Source organism: Odocoileus virginianus, chromosome 18 (genome assembly GCF_023699985.2).
Source record: "Odocoileus virginianus isolate 20LAN1187 ecotype Illinois chromosome 18, Ovbor_1.2, whole genome shotgun sequence".
NCBI classification, from domain to species: Eukaryota; Metazoa; Chordata; class Mammalia; order Artiodactyla; family Cervidae; genus Odocoileus; species Odocoileus virginianus.
Window position 1 is genome coordinate 15,928,860 of NC_069691.1, and position 16,935 is coordinate 15,945,794.

Below are 16,935 nucleotides of genomic sequence, written 5' to 3' on the forward strand. Positions count from 1 at the left end.
CTGCCAATTTTGCCATTTTTCTACCACTTCTTTCCCTCTACAACTTATTTCATATTTGTCCAACCTCTCCTTTGGTAAAGGGTCACAGTGCCTCCATAAATAAGTATACCAGGTGAGAACTGCAGCAAAATGGTGAACTTACCCCATCCAGAGAGGGCCTCCCATCATACCCCTGATGATTGCTGCTGTATCAGCAATCAGACCAGTGTTTCCAGATCTGTAAATGTGCCAAGGACATAAGAATTCGAATTTTAAAGTAAAATGTCCTAGTCTATAAAATGTGGCTCAATTTTTTTTAACTAAAGAAAAAAACCACTGAAGATTAAATAAAATTTATTGTGGGCCAAATTTAATCAAGCACCACCACAGCAGTCTGCACTCTGCCGTGGAGAGCTCCACCAACAGCTCAGACATAACACCATATAAAGGCCAAAAGAAACGTACTGAGCAAATATGAATGCTAACTGTATAAAAGCATGCAAGATATAGTGTTATTTTGGTGTCTCAGGTGGAATCTTTGGAAGTATACGTGTGGAACCATTAGAAGATAGTGCAGTCATTTCCTAAAGAAGACATTCTTTAACAATACCTAAGTTTCAGCTTTTATTGTTTGAAATGGTCTCTGATACTGGTGAGTGAACCATTAAAGCAGTTATCTAAAGAAATCCAAATAAGCACGAAATAATTACTCCTGAAAAATCTAAGTAGTCTTTAATTTTTTCAATGCATCATTTTATTCGACTAGTTTAAATACAACCCCCCTTATTTCATTCTCCTAATCAAACAAAAACTGATTTCTAAATTGATCCCTTGTGACAGACCCAGGTTATTTATGTAAAATGTAATGTTAGTCACTGTGACAATATAGAATTCCTGCTAAAGAAGGTGAATTTTTTTTTCTAAGTAAACGGCAAGTTCAAAGGTCAGTATGGCCATTGAGACTTTTCCCTTACAAAAAGAAAAACAAATTATAAGTAGCTTGACATACAGATTTGACTATCTCAAACAGCTGTCCATTCTAAAGATGTTAATGAATGGTCAGAGTGATTAAACTTTAATTTATAGTCTATGGAAGGAAAGGTAATCCATTAGAATAGGTACTACATAAAGAATTAATATTACATATTCATATATTATATACATATTTATACATACATATTTGTGTATACATATAGACACTGAAGAAGCAAGAAAATATAGTAAAACTCCGCTGGTGAATGCTTCCTTGCCATTTCCACATTTTCTTTATTTTCATTTCCCTATTCACAAGACTTAGGTCCTCAGCTGTATTTTGCTAATCACATTAACATTTATCATGAAATACTATTTCATGAATTTCTTTTTTTTAAAGAAAAATAATGAGATTAAATTTAGCTTAGGCTGACCAAATAAATAAACCCTCCCTCAGAAAAAATGAAAGTTCAAATGCACCTCAAAGTTCAACTAGAAGCTGCTATTTATGTAACCCTAGGAAAGCTACTTGAAACTTTGTCTCTGCTCATCTGTAAAATGGAAGTGTAAGTCAAAATAACTGCTAAGATTTCTTCTAAATCTAACACTAGATGATTGGATTTTCCATTAAACCCTTAAAGTTTCACTAAGATTCTGTCTGCATGACTGTTATGCCATACAATCAAGAGGTGTTATATTAAATAAGGAAAATAATCCTTAAATATTAAATAAGGGGAAAAAGGGAAAAAATTCCTTAAATATTAAATAAGGAAAAATACCATGCTGAAATGATAATCTATAGTGCAGCTAGACACCACAGATATGTTAAAGTCTATAAACAGACACACTCCCCATCAATACACATACACACACATTCAGCACCATCATAGGGCCAGTGTTGCTCAAATTTCAGCAATTTGAGTTTCGTGTGGAATTTGAGCACCACCTAAATTTTTATTCACTTAAAAGTGGAAGTTATCTCATTTTTTAAAATCAGACATACCCTAAGCAAACAAGAGCTTGACTGTGTTAGCTTCATGTATTTTTCCTAATAAAATTTATTCAATAAAATAAATCCAGTCAATAAAATAAAGTACAATTAAATAAAATACCTCCAAGTACTATCTAGAATTTGTTACATACCTTCAATGATAAACATGCTAAACTTTGGAAATACCAGAGTAGCTTATGAAAATAAGGATATACACACTGTGTAGAATATAAGATTTTGTGTTAAAGGAATGTATTGTAAAGTTTCCATTGTATTTATTGGGATAGAAAATCATCAACTGTTACATTCACTCCCTTTCATTAGTTATAGAATCTGACTCCATACATTATTTTAAAAAGGGAGTAATAGGGCCATCTGTTAATGGGTAGAGTTTTCGTTTTACATATGAATTGGCATAAATCCCACTCTCGTCAAGCCAAGTGTTGATGCCAAATCTTTTGGAACCATCTAGATCTGTGAACTGAGAACGGCATTTTCTGTGGACAATTGAATAATCATCATCTTGACAAGGATCACCCTGTGGGGGGGGGGGAGAGAATATTAATATTAAATGACTGAAATATGCATAAAGGAATGATTTCCAAAAGTTGATCTTTAATGTGTTAGTCTTATTATGATCAAAGGTTAATTTTAAAGCAATTGATTAATATAATCTCTCAAATTACTAATCATTTCTTGTATTTGGCTATTGCATTTATAAGCATTTCTAATTATGAACAATAACTCTAATTAATGATTGTCTTATTTATAAAATTATAAATTATTACATGTGCAAAAATTTCTAAACCATAGATATACAGCAAAAAGAACTATTTCTACATAAGACAAAAACAATTACAATTTAACTACCATTTAACACCTTTTATATTAATATAATTTTTCCAAAGACTAATATCTTGGGTTACATTTTTTTTCTTTTTTTAATATAAATTTATTTATTTTAATTGGAGGCTAATTACTTTACAATATTGTAGTGGTCTTGCCATACATTGACATTAATCCACCACAGGTGTACATGTGCTCCCCATCTTGAACTCCTCACCCACCTCCCTCCCCATCCCATCCCTCTGGGTCATCCCAGTGCACCAGCTCCGAGTACCCTGTATCGTGCATTGAACCTTGACTGGTGATTCGTTTCACGTATGATAATACACATGTTTCAATGCCATTCTCCCAAATCATCCCACCCTTGTCCTCGCCCACAGAGTTCAAAAGACTGTTCTATACATCTGTGTCTCTTTTGCTGTCTCACATATAGGGTTATCATTACCATCTTTCTAAATTCCATATATATGCATTAGTATACTATAATGGTCTTTATCTTTCTGGCTTACTTCACTCTGTATAATGGGCTCCAGTTTCATCCATCTCATTAGAACTGATTCAAATGAATTCTTTATAATGGCTGAGTAATATTCCATGGTGTATATGTACCACAGCTTCCTCATCCATTCGTCTGCTGATGGGCATCTAGGTTGCTTCCATGTCCTGGCTATTATAAACAGTGCTGCGATGAACATTGGGGTGCACGTGTCTCTTTCAATTCTGGTTTCCTCAGTGTGTATGCCCAGCAGTGGGATTGCTGGGTCATATGGCAGTTTTATTGCCAGTTTTTTAAGGAATCTCCACACTGTTTTCCATAGTGGCTGTACTAGTTTGCATTCCTACCAACAGTGTAAGAGGGTTCCCTCTTCTCCACACCCTCTCCAGCATTTATTGCTTGTAGACTTTTGGATAGCAGCCATTCTGACCAGCATGAAATGGTACCTCATTGTGGTTTTGATTTGCATTTCTCTGATAATGAGTGATGTTGAGCATCATTTCATGTGTTTGTTAGCCATCTGTATGTCTTCTTCGGAGAAATGTCTGTTTAGTTCTTTGGCCCATTTTTTGATTGGGTCATTTATTTTTCTGGAATTGAGCTGCAGGAGTTGCTTGTATATTTTTGAGATTAATTCTTTGTCCGTTGCTTCATTTGCTATTATTTTCTCCCATTCTGAAGGCTGTCTTTTCACCTTGCTTATAGCTTCCTTTGTTGTACAGGTTATATTTTTAATAACTGCTATCAGGTCATACTTGCAAGTAAATGCCAAGTTGGAAGGTTCATCCTATGAGAAATTTACCTCAGTATAACCCAGTATAATATTTAAGGTATTTATCCTTAGAGTGGGCTTCCCAGGTGGTGCTAGTGGTAAAAAAAACCTGCCTGCCAATGCAGGAGACATAAGAGACACAGGTTCAATCCCTGGGTTGGGAATATCCCCTGGAGGAGGGAATGCAACCCACTCCAGTATTCTTTCCTGGAGAATCCCATGGACTAAGAAACTTGGCTGGCTACAGTTCACAGGGTCGCAAAGAGTCAGATACAACAGAAGTGACTTAGCATGCACGCATCCTTAGAGCACTTCATAAAAACTTCTATTGTAATAAAACAAGGCACTATCATTGCCACTTCCCAAAGGAAATATTGATTCACTCAGATTACATCAAGGATAATGGCAGACAAGAAACATAAAGCCCCTGTACTGATTATCTAATTTCTGCTTTAAATTGATACTAACTTTAAAGCACTAGGACAAAATTGAAATTAAATCACCAAAAGTATAAAACAATGAAAGAACACCAAAATAGTTCTAATCTTAGATAGGCTTTGTTGAAAACAATTGAAAATTCTAACCACATAATAATTATGGTGTCTATTTATTTACTGAGTGCCTATTATGGTCTGAACATGGTAGTTGAGTATAACTTTTAATCCACAACTGGCTCTGAAGTAGGAATCATTACTCCTACTTTACATGCAAGAAAATATCATTTGCTTAAAATCTTAGGGGAGAATCTAAGGAATGCCAGTGATTCAGCCAGGGCTTCAAGCTGTCTGCTTGTAAGACACATTAGCACACTAGCACCTTCATGAAATTCTTAATAATTCAAAGATAAATATATAAACAATAAAATCTGAAAGCTACATAATATCCATGTCACTTTCTACTTAGTTTTGGACTTTTGCTTTGTGTTGTTCGGGTTCTATTTCTTTGAGGTTTGTTTGTTTGTTTTGGGTCAGACAGAGATCCTTTAAACGAGATTAGCGCATCACTTGCCAAACTGCCCTCTAAGTAGGAAGCAGGATCTCCTCATTCCTACCCCTGTTGCAGTGGAACTGAGGAGAGCTTGGCATGTAAGTCAACACTTTCCTTTAGCATCTCCTAGGCATAGAAGATGATACGTTTTGATGAGATGAATGATAAGAATAAATGTGATGTTTTAGGAGAAGTATTCTGGCAGCAGAAGGTGCTAAAGACTGAAGATGAAAAGAACTGGATCCCAGAGCTATGATTAGAAATGGATCTCAACAACTTACATATCATTAACTCATGGATGTATAAACAAAATGTGGTCTATTCACGCAATGAAATAATTTATTTGGCCAAAAAAAGGAATAAAATACTGGTAGTTCTATAGCATAGATGAACCTTGGAAATAGGCAAGTCCACAAAGACAGAAAGTTGCTTTGCCAGAGGATGGTGGAGGGGAAGGAATGAGGAGTGACTATTAATGAGTGTGATTGGATCATAAGGCATGAAGATATGTGGCTAAACATTATTTGTGGGTTGAATCCAGATGAAACTAGCATTTAAATCAATGGACTCAATAAGGTAGTTTGCCTTCCCCAATGTGGGTAGGCATCATCCAATCCGTTGAAGGCCTGAATAAAAGAAAGGCAGAGAAAGTAAGAATTGGCCTGTTTTGCTTGATTGCTCGAGATGAGATGTTGATATTATCCTGCTCTTTGGTGCTTCTGGTTCTCAAGCACTGGTTTTCCTAGGATTTTAGCTTCGGTTTGTTTCTGTAGAGAAACCTAACTGGTACACCTGGATATGTGGTTTCTTTGGGGGATGATGGAAATGTTCTGAAATTGACTGTGGTGATGACTGTATGACACTGGAGATATATTTTTAAAAAATCACTGAATTGTACATTTTAAAAGGGTGAATCTTATGGCATGTGAATTAAATCTCAGTAAATTATATCTCAGTATGGCCATTATTTTTTACAAGTGGATAAGTAGGGGTGAACAATGCTGAAGTTAGGAAAACTAATTAAGATAATGCTTGTTGCCTGTTTGTTGTTGTTGTTGCCTGTTAACACACATAAAACTGAATGTCTCCCATGATCAGAGACGGTAAGCCAACCTCCCCACCCAAAAAAACCCTACACAACTGATTTGTAATATTTGACAATTTCTGTGTTGTCTATACTCCTACCATGGTTGATTTCAAGTGAAGTCAGTAGTGAACACTGAGTTGGGCAGACATGAACATACTCGCATCACGCAAACTTTAAGAGGTGACTCCAGCTCACCCTGAATCCACTTTTCTCATTTCCCATTAAGCAACAGCCATGCAATGTAAGTAGATTAAGCCCCCTCTAGGTCTAGGGGCAGAATCTGATTGCCTAAGACAATCAGGATAATCTCACTCCACTCTCAATGACAGTGACTAGTTCAGTGTTAGACATGTGACTTCAGTTTGTCCAAACAGCTTAAAGCCTGAGACTTCTGTTCAAGGGTTTGGGGAAGAAAACATTCTTTTCTCACTACTGGATATAAATAAGGAAGCATCTAGCCCAGGCTGCTGTTGGCAGCCTGCCTACAATCAGTATAGCATGAAACAAAACCATAAAAAGGCAGATTTGAGAGTCAGTAAAAAGTATAATGACATTGCTGTATCAATCCTTTCCTGAAGCCAGACTTTTCAAAAATATATGAGCCAATAAATTACTTTTACTGCCTAATCTAGTTTGAGTTGCTTTTTGTACAACCTACTAAAAGCATCCTATCTAGTATATACCTGAATAATCTTCAGTATTGGGACACTGAGGTACTGAGAGTTAGAGCAAGGAAATGGGTCAAAATCAAGGGAGATGGAAATATATAGAAAAGTAGGAGTAAAGGCAAGCAGTAAATTTCTGCCTAAGCATACACTCAGGAATTAGAAGGATGCAAACATGGAACAGGTGAAAAAATAAGGTTTTCAAAAATAATAACAAACTATTAGGAACCATGAGGGTATAATTACTATAAGGAAGCAAAATAAAGTTTGTTTTTCAAAGTTTTTTCCAAGAAAAAAGCAGCTTTACCAACCAAGAAGGTCCTACATCAAAGGACCTTTTAAATTGACTGCAGCTCATACCCAAGGTCAAATTGAGATGCTGGGAGTTTTGGACAAGCAAGTAATTTGGTCTACCTCTGAAACTAAATATATAGGGAGGGAGTAATCATTTCAAAATTATTAGTAGTTTTCTCTTTTCATTGTATGTAACCACCCATTTTCCCAAGGGGTGATCAAAATTTGTTTTAGAAAAAAAATGACAAAGAGCAAAGTAATATCACCTTCTAATGCAAAATACAGTTTTTCCTAAAGACAACAGCCTTGCAATCCAATGCATACTCTTGAGGATTTCAGAATATCAATGACCATACCTGGAAGATTCAAATCATAGGTTTCTCCAAGTATGGAGAGAAAACATTCTTTGCCATGAAGCCTTAAACAAGAGTCAGAACAGAGAGCAGGAAAATACAGAGGAAGTTTGGAGCATTGTAGGAAGATGAAAATAAGGAAAAGCAAAGAAGGACAGGAGAAATAGTTGGTGCATTTCCCAATTTTCCCATCCCTAGACTTAAATCAAGGCTTCCCTGCTGGCTCAGACAGTAAAGAATCTGTCTCCAATGCAGGAGACCTAGGTTCAATCCCTGGGTTGACAAGATTCCCTGGAGAAAGAAATGGCAACCCACTCTAGTATTCTTGCCTGGAGAATTCCTTGGACAGAGGAGCCTGGTGGGCTACAGCCCATGGGATCAGAAAGAGTTTGAATCTTTCTGAGCAACTAACAGAGCAGCTAACACTTCTCACACAGTTTCATAAGCTTCCCCAGTGGTTCAGTGATAAAGAACCCACCTGCCAATGCAGGAGATGCAGGAGACGTGGCTTCGATCCCTGGGTCAGGAAGATCCCTTGGAGGAAGAAATGGCAACCCACTCCAGTATTCTTGCCTGGAGAATCCCATGGGCAGAAGAACCTGGTGGGCTACAGTCTATGGGGTCGCAAAAGAGTCAGACACAACTGAGCTTGCAGCACAGATTTGAACCAGATAGGGTCTTGTTGATATGGACAGAGAGAAGTACATTAGACACTTGAGAATAATGGCAGAAAGGCATAGGGGTCTCCTGGCCCTCATTTCTCATGAGATCTTTAAACAGACCACCTTTCATGCTGTTCTTTCATTTGCCTGGGGCACAGCCAAACCCAAACCAGTGAAGCAGCCTGGTCAGGCAGAGGGAGGCCTGGGAATCATCAGTCCTGAGGCATGTTTGGTATTCTGTGGCACAAACAAGACCCTGAAAGTAATTGCAAGTCTGGAGAGAGGGTTCAACTGTTAGCTGCAGAGCTGAGTACTAAAGCTAGGTATTGAATGGGAATCACAGGCGGCTTCTGTGGGGTCAACAGTACCTATGGAAGTGTAAATGAAGTTGAGTCATCTCAGACAAGCCATAAGGTCTCCAACCAAGCCCGGAGAAAAAGAGTGGGAAATAGAAAACGACTGAGAGTTACCACACTCACAGACTATAGCCACTTACACCAGTAAGAAAAAGAGCAACCAGGTAGACTTGGGATATCATCCCAGAGACTAGATGTTGATGGGACAGCTACACAACAGCTCTTTGTGCCTGCGTGGGCTTCTGCACAGCACGGGGACTGGGTTCTAGGAATAAGGATGGCACAAAGAGAAAGGAGGACGCTGCATTGCTTTTAAACAGCTACTCCGGAAATCACATAGCATCACTTTCATCACAGTCACAGTTCACCCAGATCTGGGGGGAGGTAACACGGACTCCACCTCTCAATGTGAAGAGTGTCAAAATCACGTTGTAAGGGCACATGCTATGGCAGCACATGGGGCAACCATCTTGGGAAAACGGCAATGTGCCACTGGGAGAAAAGTAGGGTGTGCTGGGGTTCCCAAGACCACCACGGGATCCAGTGACTTGCTCAGAGGACTCACTAAACTCAACATATAATTGTACTTGTGGCTATGATTAGGGCTTCCCAGGTAGCACTAGTTGTAAAGAATCTGCCTGCCAATGAAGGAGACGCAAGAGACATGGGTTCAATCCCTGGGTCAGGGAAGTTCCCCTCCAGTAGGAAATGGCAACCCACTCCAGTATTCTTGCCTGGAAAATCCCATGGACAGAGGAGCCTGGCGGGCTACAGTCTGTGGGTCGCAGAGTCAGACATGATTGAGCACATGCATGCACTCACGTGGCTATGCTTGATTACAGCAAGTTGATTCAAAGCAAAGTGAGCAAAGGGAAAAGGCACATAGGCTAAAGTCAAGAAAAAAAAACAGGTATGAAATTCTGAGACCAAGAACCTTCTCCCAGTGAGCCACACTAGATGCACTTGATTCCCTCCAGCTATGAGGTATGAGATGCTATCTACTGGGGAAGCTCATTAGAGACTCCAAGACCAAGATTCTTCTTAGAGGCTGGTCACATAGGAAACCTCTGCCTAGCATATACCAAATTTCCAGACTCCTAGAAGGAAAACAAGTGTTCAACATAAGGCACATTGTTTATGCCAACAGTTTAGTAGAAACTGTGAGCTACTTTTATTAGGGAATTCTTATCTCTATATGCCAACCAAAGGCCAACCTTGTAAGTAGACCTTTTAACAGATAACAGTCTCACTTCTTTTCTACAACTGGAAGTGGGAGAGAGTCTCTGAGAAAGTGAGTTGTTTTTTTTCAAGAAAGATTAAATTTTCTTATAGGAGCTATTTAAATCATAGAATCAGACTAAGCTTTATGTTGATTGAGAATTAGTGTTTTCCCACTGGTGATGGGCTTAGGAAGAGGGCCCAGTGATCAGTTAGACATACTTCCTCTGCATATGTGAATTGCAGACAATTGTTAGAGTTTCAACACCCTAACATAATATCGAAATGATTACTCAACATCTATTAAGTGGGTTGGAAAGAAGTGTTTAGAAATTGTATATAGAAAGAGATTTGTGAATTATCTCACATTATTGGCTGATCCACTATTCTGGTGCCACACAGACCTTGAGTTCTGACAAAGTATTCTTAAGATAGGACTATCACTGAATTGTCTGAGTCTTCCGGATAGATGAGGGCAACTGAGAATTCATCTAAACTGCTTAATAGGTGGGCAACAGAGCACAACAGCTTAAGCAGAGCTGTACTAGAAGAGACATTTCACAAGAAGAATTTAGAGGGCTTACTAGCCTAACTGGGGATAAGGAATCAGAGAAGCTCATACCTTCAAATCTGGATGTCTGGGAGAGTTCTAACACCATTAAAAAGAATTAAAAAGACACGGAGATGAGGAGGACTTGTTTAAGGGGGCAAATGATGAGTCACTTCTCAGACATTTTTAATTAGAGATGACATCAGTACAAAATGCTTATTTGAAAGGTAATGCTGTTAGACAGATGTCCTAGAGAGAAGTCAGTGCCCTATGCACAGGAGTGATAATTGATTGGGTAAAATAGCGATAAAGAATATCACTAGGACCATGGATTATATTTGAATATGGACTCTGGCTTTCATAATTACCCTGTATCAATTTTGTGTGAGGCTGAAAACTTTACCATGGCTCTGTGTCTGTTATTAAGAAATGCGCTTTGAATTATTTATAGGTAAAGAGGCACAAAGTCTCCAATCTACTGTCAAACGGTAAATAATGGGTGGCTCTAGGTAAAGATTATATGGGAGCTCCTTGTGCTGGTCTTATGAATATCCTGTAAGTTTGAAATTATATAAAAATAAGTTACCGCTCAAAAGTGATGGTTACAGAGCCATGGGAGTGGATTAATTTTCTGAGATTATGTAAAATGAGAGGAGCAGGGTTCTGGGACCCAATTCTTGGGAATACTCATGGCTGGGTTCATAAAGAAGCCATGAAAGACAGAGACAAAAAGGCATGGAGAGAGCATTGCAAAGCCATAGGTTCTGAGGACAGGGAGGGCACAAGCAAGGTAGTGGTAGCCAGTGACTGCTCACTTCCAAAGCGGCATCATAGATAAAACACAACCAACAGTAAGAATCAATCTCTCGTCATCTTTGTGTGTGCTGTTTCAGAGAATGGTTGGGGAAACTGGAACATCCTGATAGAAGATGGGAAAAAGTGTCAGAGAAAGGAACACAGAGGGCAAACAGGCTCTGTAGCAACAGGAACTACTGAAGACCCGCAAGAGAATCACTGTACGGAAAATCTGCATTAAGGCTAATAAAGTTTTCTTTTTCCCTTTCTTCTCTTTTTCTTCCTTCTTCTTTTTAACAGATAATAGAAAAACGGGTTAGGATATTACAGAAGGGTCCTCTTGAGTGCCCAGCCAACCTTCCCTCATTGTGAAAGACAAATAAGACATGGTTTTACCACTTACATCAGTAAAATGTATCAGTAAGTGATAGGTATCCAATTCTTAGATTCCCATACTTTTCCCACCTCATTCCCATAACCTCTAAGCATCATTTATCTTCCAAGCCATTTTTTTAGGATAAAATGACATTGCTGTTTCTTAGTCAACCATATACTCAGTCCTTACCCATTTCTGTGGTTTCACTTATTTGATTTCATCCTGTTTTTTTAGGACTTTTTATTTTTCATAGTTTTATTTTTCAAGGTCATTTTCAGTTTTAGGCCTGCCTTCTGCAATATCAATAATGCTACCTAATTTAATATCACTAGATAATTTGAGAGCAGTCTCAATTCCTTCATCTAGAGAGCTCGTCCATAAAATACATAATGGGTTATGTTTCCTGCCCAAATCAGTCACTGCAAACTAAACTTGTGTCCACCATTACAGATAGCTATTAGCCACCTGGCATTCATACAGCGAAGGTCATTCTTCCCTAGCATGCCTTTAAGCATCCTCATTTGGTGTACTCCATTTACTCTTTAAAACGTATAGAGGCAACAAGCTTATTTATCTGAATGTCACATTGGATAGAATTAAAAGGGATATTAAAGTAGATTGCTGTGATATTTTGCTTAATTTCACTATATATCACGTATAAAATTCTTCCCTACTTACATGCACTTACTCTCTACTTACAGGAAGACCTGTCTTCCCCTAATAAGGCTGTCTTCTAAGCACACACAGAGTGATGTGGGAAGAAAAGAACAATTCCCCTATGGCCAAAATTACTTTACTGACTCTGGGAATCACAGGGCATAGGCATTTTAGACAGATTCCTTTGTTCATTTCCCTACATTACTTTTAAATTGATTTCATTTCTATTGGATATTTTTTCCTCAATGATTGAATAAGAGTAACTGGCAAATGCAGCTGTAAAGAACATGCAAATAGTTGGATATATTTTTATTACCTGTTTAAGAAACCTTTAGTATATCTTTTTATTTGGTAAAATTTTACATAGGAGGAATATTTGTAACAGATAAAGGTATTCAACTAAAGAAAAATAGTCATGGGAAGTTCAAGGACATATAGACTGTGAATATAAGTATAAACATCTATATCATTAATGAGTTAGGATTAGGGTCATCCCAAAGAAAAATATGGAGGTCTATATGAATAGTCATATCAAAAAATAACCTGACTTTTCAGTGCAGTTCAGTTGCTCAGTCGTATCCAACTCTTTGCAACCCCATGGACTGCAGCATGCCAGGCCTCCCTGTCCATCACCAACTCCCAGAGTTTTCCCAAACTCATGTCCATTCAGTTGGTGATGCCATCCAACCATCTCATCCTCTGTCATCCCCTTCTCCTCCCACCTTCAATCTTTCCCAGCATCAGGGGTCTTTTCCAATGAGTCAACTTTTCACATGAGGTGGCCAAAGTATTGGAGTTTCAGCTTCAGCATCAGTCCTTCTAATGAATATTCAGGACTGATTTCTTTTAAGAGTGAATGGTTGGATCTCCTTGCAGTCCAAGGGACTCTCAAGAGTCTTCTCGAACATCACAGTTCAAAAACATCAATTCTTCAGTTCTCAGCTCTCTTTATAGTCCAACTCTCACATCCATACATGACTACTGGAAAAACCATAGCTTTGACAATACGGACCTTTGATGGCAAAGTAGTGTCTCTGCTTTTTAATATGCTGTCTAGGTTGGTCATAGCTTTCCTTCCAAGGAGCAAGAGTCCTTTAATTTTATGGCTGCAGTCACCATCTGCGGTGATTTTGGAGCCCAAAAAACTAAAGTATGTCACTGTTTCCATTGTTTCCACATATATTTGCCATGAAGTGATGGGACCGGATGCCATGATCTTAGTTTTCTGAATGTTGAGATAGAGAGGATAGCTGTGATAGATAGATTATCTATATATCTTATCTATCTCTCCATCTTATCTATGTGTCTATCCATCTCTATATCTAAATAAAGATCAATGAGAGAAGCTGGGGAAGCCTTGTGGAACTATATGAGCAACTGCCAAACGACCCTAAGGTTAAAGCTTATTGTTGTTGCTCAGTTGCAATCATGCCCAACTCTTTTCAACCACATGGACGACAGCATGCCAGACTTCCCTGTCCTTGACTATTTCCTGGAGTTTGCTCACACTTATGTCCACTGGGTCAGTGATGCCATCTAACCATCACATCTTCTGTTGCCTTCTTCTCCTTTTGCTTTCAATCTTTCCCAGCATCAGAGTCTTTTCCAATTAGTCAGCTCTTCGCATCAGGTGGCCAAAGTATTGGAGCTTCACTTTTCAGCATCAGTCCTTCCAATGAATATTCAGGATTGATTTCCTTAAGGGTTGATTGACTGGTTTGATCTCCTTACAATCCAAGGGACTCTCAAGAGTCTTCTCCAACACCACAATTAGAAAGCATCAACTCTCAGGCCCTCAGGCTTCTTTATAGCCCAACTCTCACATCCATGCATGACTACTCGAAAAACAATAGCTTTGACTATATGGACTTTTGTCAGCAAAGTGATGTCTGCTTTTTAATATGTAGTCTGGTGGTGGTGGTTTAGTTGCTAAGTCATGTTCTACTCTTGTGACCCCATGAACTGTAGCCTGCCAGGCTCTTCTGTCCATGGGATTCTACAGGCAACAGTACTGAAGTGGGTTGCCAGTTCCTTCTCCAGGGGATCTTTCTGACCCAGGAATTGAATCCAGGTCTCCTGAACTACAGGCAGAGTCTTTACCAACTGATCTAGAAGGGAAGCTCTTTGTCAAAACTTTCCTTCCAAGGAACAAGTGTCCTTTAATTTCATGCCTGCTGTAATCATCGCAGTGATTTTGGAGCCCAAGAAAATAAAATCTTTCACTTTTCCCCCTTCTATTTGGCTTCCCAGGTAGCCCAGTTGGTAAAGAATCTGCCTGTCAATGCAGAGTATGTAAGAGACACAGGTTCAATCCCTGGGTCAGAAAGATCCCCTGGAGTAGGAAACAGCAGTCCAGAATTCTTTCCTGGGAAATCCCATGGACAGAGAAGCCTGGAGGGCTACAGTTCATGGGGTTACAGAGTCAGACATGACTCAACACACACATATTTGCCATCAAGTGATGGGGCCAGATGCCACGATCTTAGTTTTTTGAATGCTCAATTTTAAGCCAGCTTTTTCACTCTCTTCTTTCAACCTCATCAAGAAGCTCGTGTTAGTTCCTCTTCACTTTCTGCCATTAGAGTGGTATCATCTGCATACCTGAGGTTATTGATATTTTTCCCAGCAATGATTCCAACTTTTGATTCATCCAGTCTGCTATTTCACACGATGTACTCTGCATAGAAGTTAAATAAGCAGGGTTACAAAATACACAGCCTTGATATACTCCTTCCCCAATTTTGAACCAGTCCACTGTTCCCTGTCTGGTTCTAACTGTTGCTTCTTAACCTGTATACAGATTTCTCAGGAGACAGGTAAGGTGATCTGGTATTCCCATCCCTTTAAGAATTTTCCACACTTTGTTGTGATCCACATAGTCAAAGGCTTTATAGCATAGTCAATGAAGCAGAAGTAGATGTTTTCCTGGAATTCCCTTGCTTTCTCTATGATACAATGAAGGTTGGCAATTTGATCTCTGGTTCCTTTGCCTTTTCTAAATATAACTTGTATGTCTGAAAGTTCTTGGTTCATATGCTATTGGATCCTAGCTTGGAGGATTTTGAGCATTACCTTGCTATCGTGTAAAATGAGTGCAATTGTGCAGTAGTTTGAACATTCTTTGGCATTGTACTTCTTTGGGATTGGAATTAAAACTGACCTTTTCCATTCCTGTGGTCACTGCTGAGTTTTCCAGATTTACTGGCATATTGAGTGCAACACTTCAACAGCATCATGTTTCAGGATTTGAAACAGCTCAACTGGAATTCCATCACCTCCACTAACTGTGTTTTGTAGCGATGCATCCTCAGGCCCACTTGGCTTCGCATTCCAGGATGTGTGGGTCTAGATGAGTGACCACACCTTCATGGTTATCTGGGTCATGAAGATCTTTTTTGTATAGTTCTTCTGTGTACTCTTGCCACCTCTTCTTGATCTCTTCTGCTTCTGTTAAGTCCATACCATTTCTGTCCTTTATTGTGCCCATCTTTGCATGAAATTTCCTTTGATATACCTAACCTTCTTGAAGAGATCTCTGGTCTTTCCCATTCTATTGCTTTCCTCTATTTCTTTGCATTGTTCACTTAAGAAGACTTTTTTATCTTTCCTTGCTATTCTATGGAACTCTGTATTCAGTTGCAAATATCTTTTCCTTTCTCTCTTGCCTTTCAGTTCTCTTCTTTTCTCACCTATTTAGAAAGCCTCTTCAGACAACCACTTAACTTTCTTGCATTTCCTTTTCTTTGGGATGGTTTTGGTCACAGCCTCCTATACAATGTTACAAACCTCTGCCCATAGTTCTTCAGGCACTCTGTCTACCAGATCTAATCCCTTGACTCTACTCATCACCTCCACTGTATAGTCATAGGGGATTTGATTTAGGTCATACCCAAATGGCCTAGTGATTTTCCCTATTTTCTTCAATTCAAGCCTGAATTTTGCAATAAGAAGCTCATGATCTGAGTCATAATCAGCTGCAAGCTTTGTTTTTGCTGATTTATAGAGTTTCTCCATCTTTGACTGCTAAGGAATATAATCAATCTAATTTCAGTGTTGACCATCTGGTGATGTCCATGTGTAGAATCATCTCTTGTGTCAGAAGAGGGTGCTTTTGCTATGACCAGTGTGCTCTCTTGACAAAACTCTATTAGCCTTTGTCCTGCTTCATTTTGTACCTTAAGACCAAATTTGCCTGTTACTGCAGGTATCTGGACTTCCTACTTTTGCATTCCATCCCCTATGATGAAAAGGACATCTCTTTTTGGCATTAGTTCTAGAATATCTTGTAGCTCTTCATAGAACCATTCAACTTTAGCTTCTGTGGCATTTGTGGTTGGGGCATAGACTTGGATTATTACTGTAATGTTGAACGGTTTGCCTTGGAAATGAACCGAGATCATTCTGTCATTTTCTAGATTGCACCCAAGTACTGCTGTGGGGCTGCCAGGGCTGGCAGGCGGCCCGGACCTGGGTTTCGGTTTCCCCTGAAATGGTGGGATTCCCCGCCCCCATCGGGCCGCCTGGAGCCAACCAATCAACAGGCACCCAAAAGGGAACAAAGGGAACATGAGGGAAAATAGAAAAGCCCGCGAACGCCTAAGTTTGAACAAAAGCCCGTGAAAGTTTGTACCAATAGAATTGCTTTGCAAACATGTAACCAATCCGCGTAAGGCAGCTACCAACCGCTTATGCATACCCTATAAATTTGGGTAACAGCTTGGGCTCGGGGCTTTTTCTGACCCTGCCCCACTGCGTTGGATGCGGCAGAAGCCCTGGCTCCAGTCAGTTATAAACTTCCCTTTTTCATTGCGAGTTGCATTGTCTTGGAAGCCTTCTCTCTTCCTGCTTGGGGATTTGGACATCAGGCATAACACTGCAT

General features: G+C 39.1%; 1 protein-coding gene across 5 annotated transcripts in view; it reads right to left on the reverse strand.

Annotated features, from left to right (window-relative positions):
• Window positions 1–2,197: 2,197 nt before the first annotated feature.
• Window positions 2,198–16,935, reverse strand: part of CFAP95 (cilia and flagella associated protein 95) — a 120,182-nt gene continuing 105,444 nt past the window's right edge. For all 5 annotated transcript variants that reach the window (XM_070480369.1, XM_070480374.1, XM_070480370.1 and 2 more), the window contains one exon: window positions 2,198–2,480. In XM_070480369.1, the coding sequence (XP_070336470.1) occupies window positions 2,289–2,480 (192 nt within the window). In that variant the 3' untranslated portion in view covers window positions 2,198–2,288. The remainder of the gene's footprint in view (window positions 2,481–16,935) is intronic.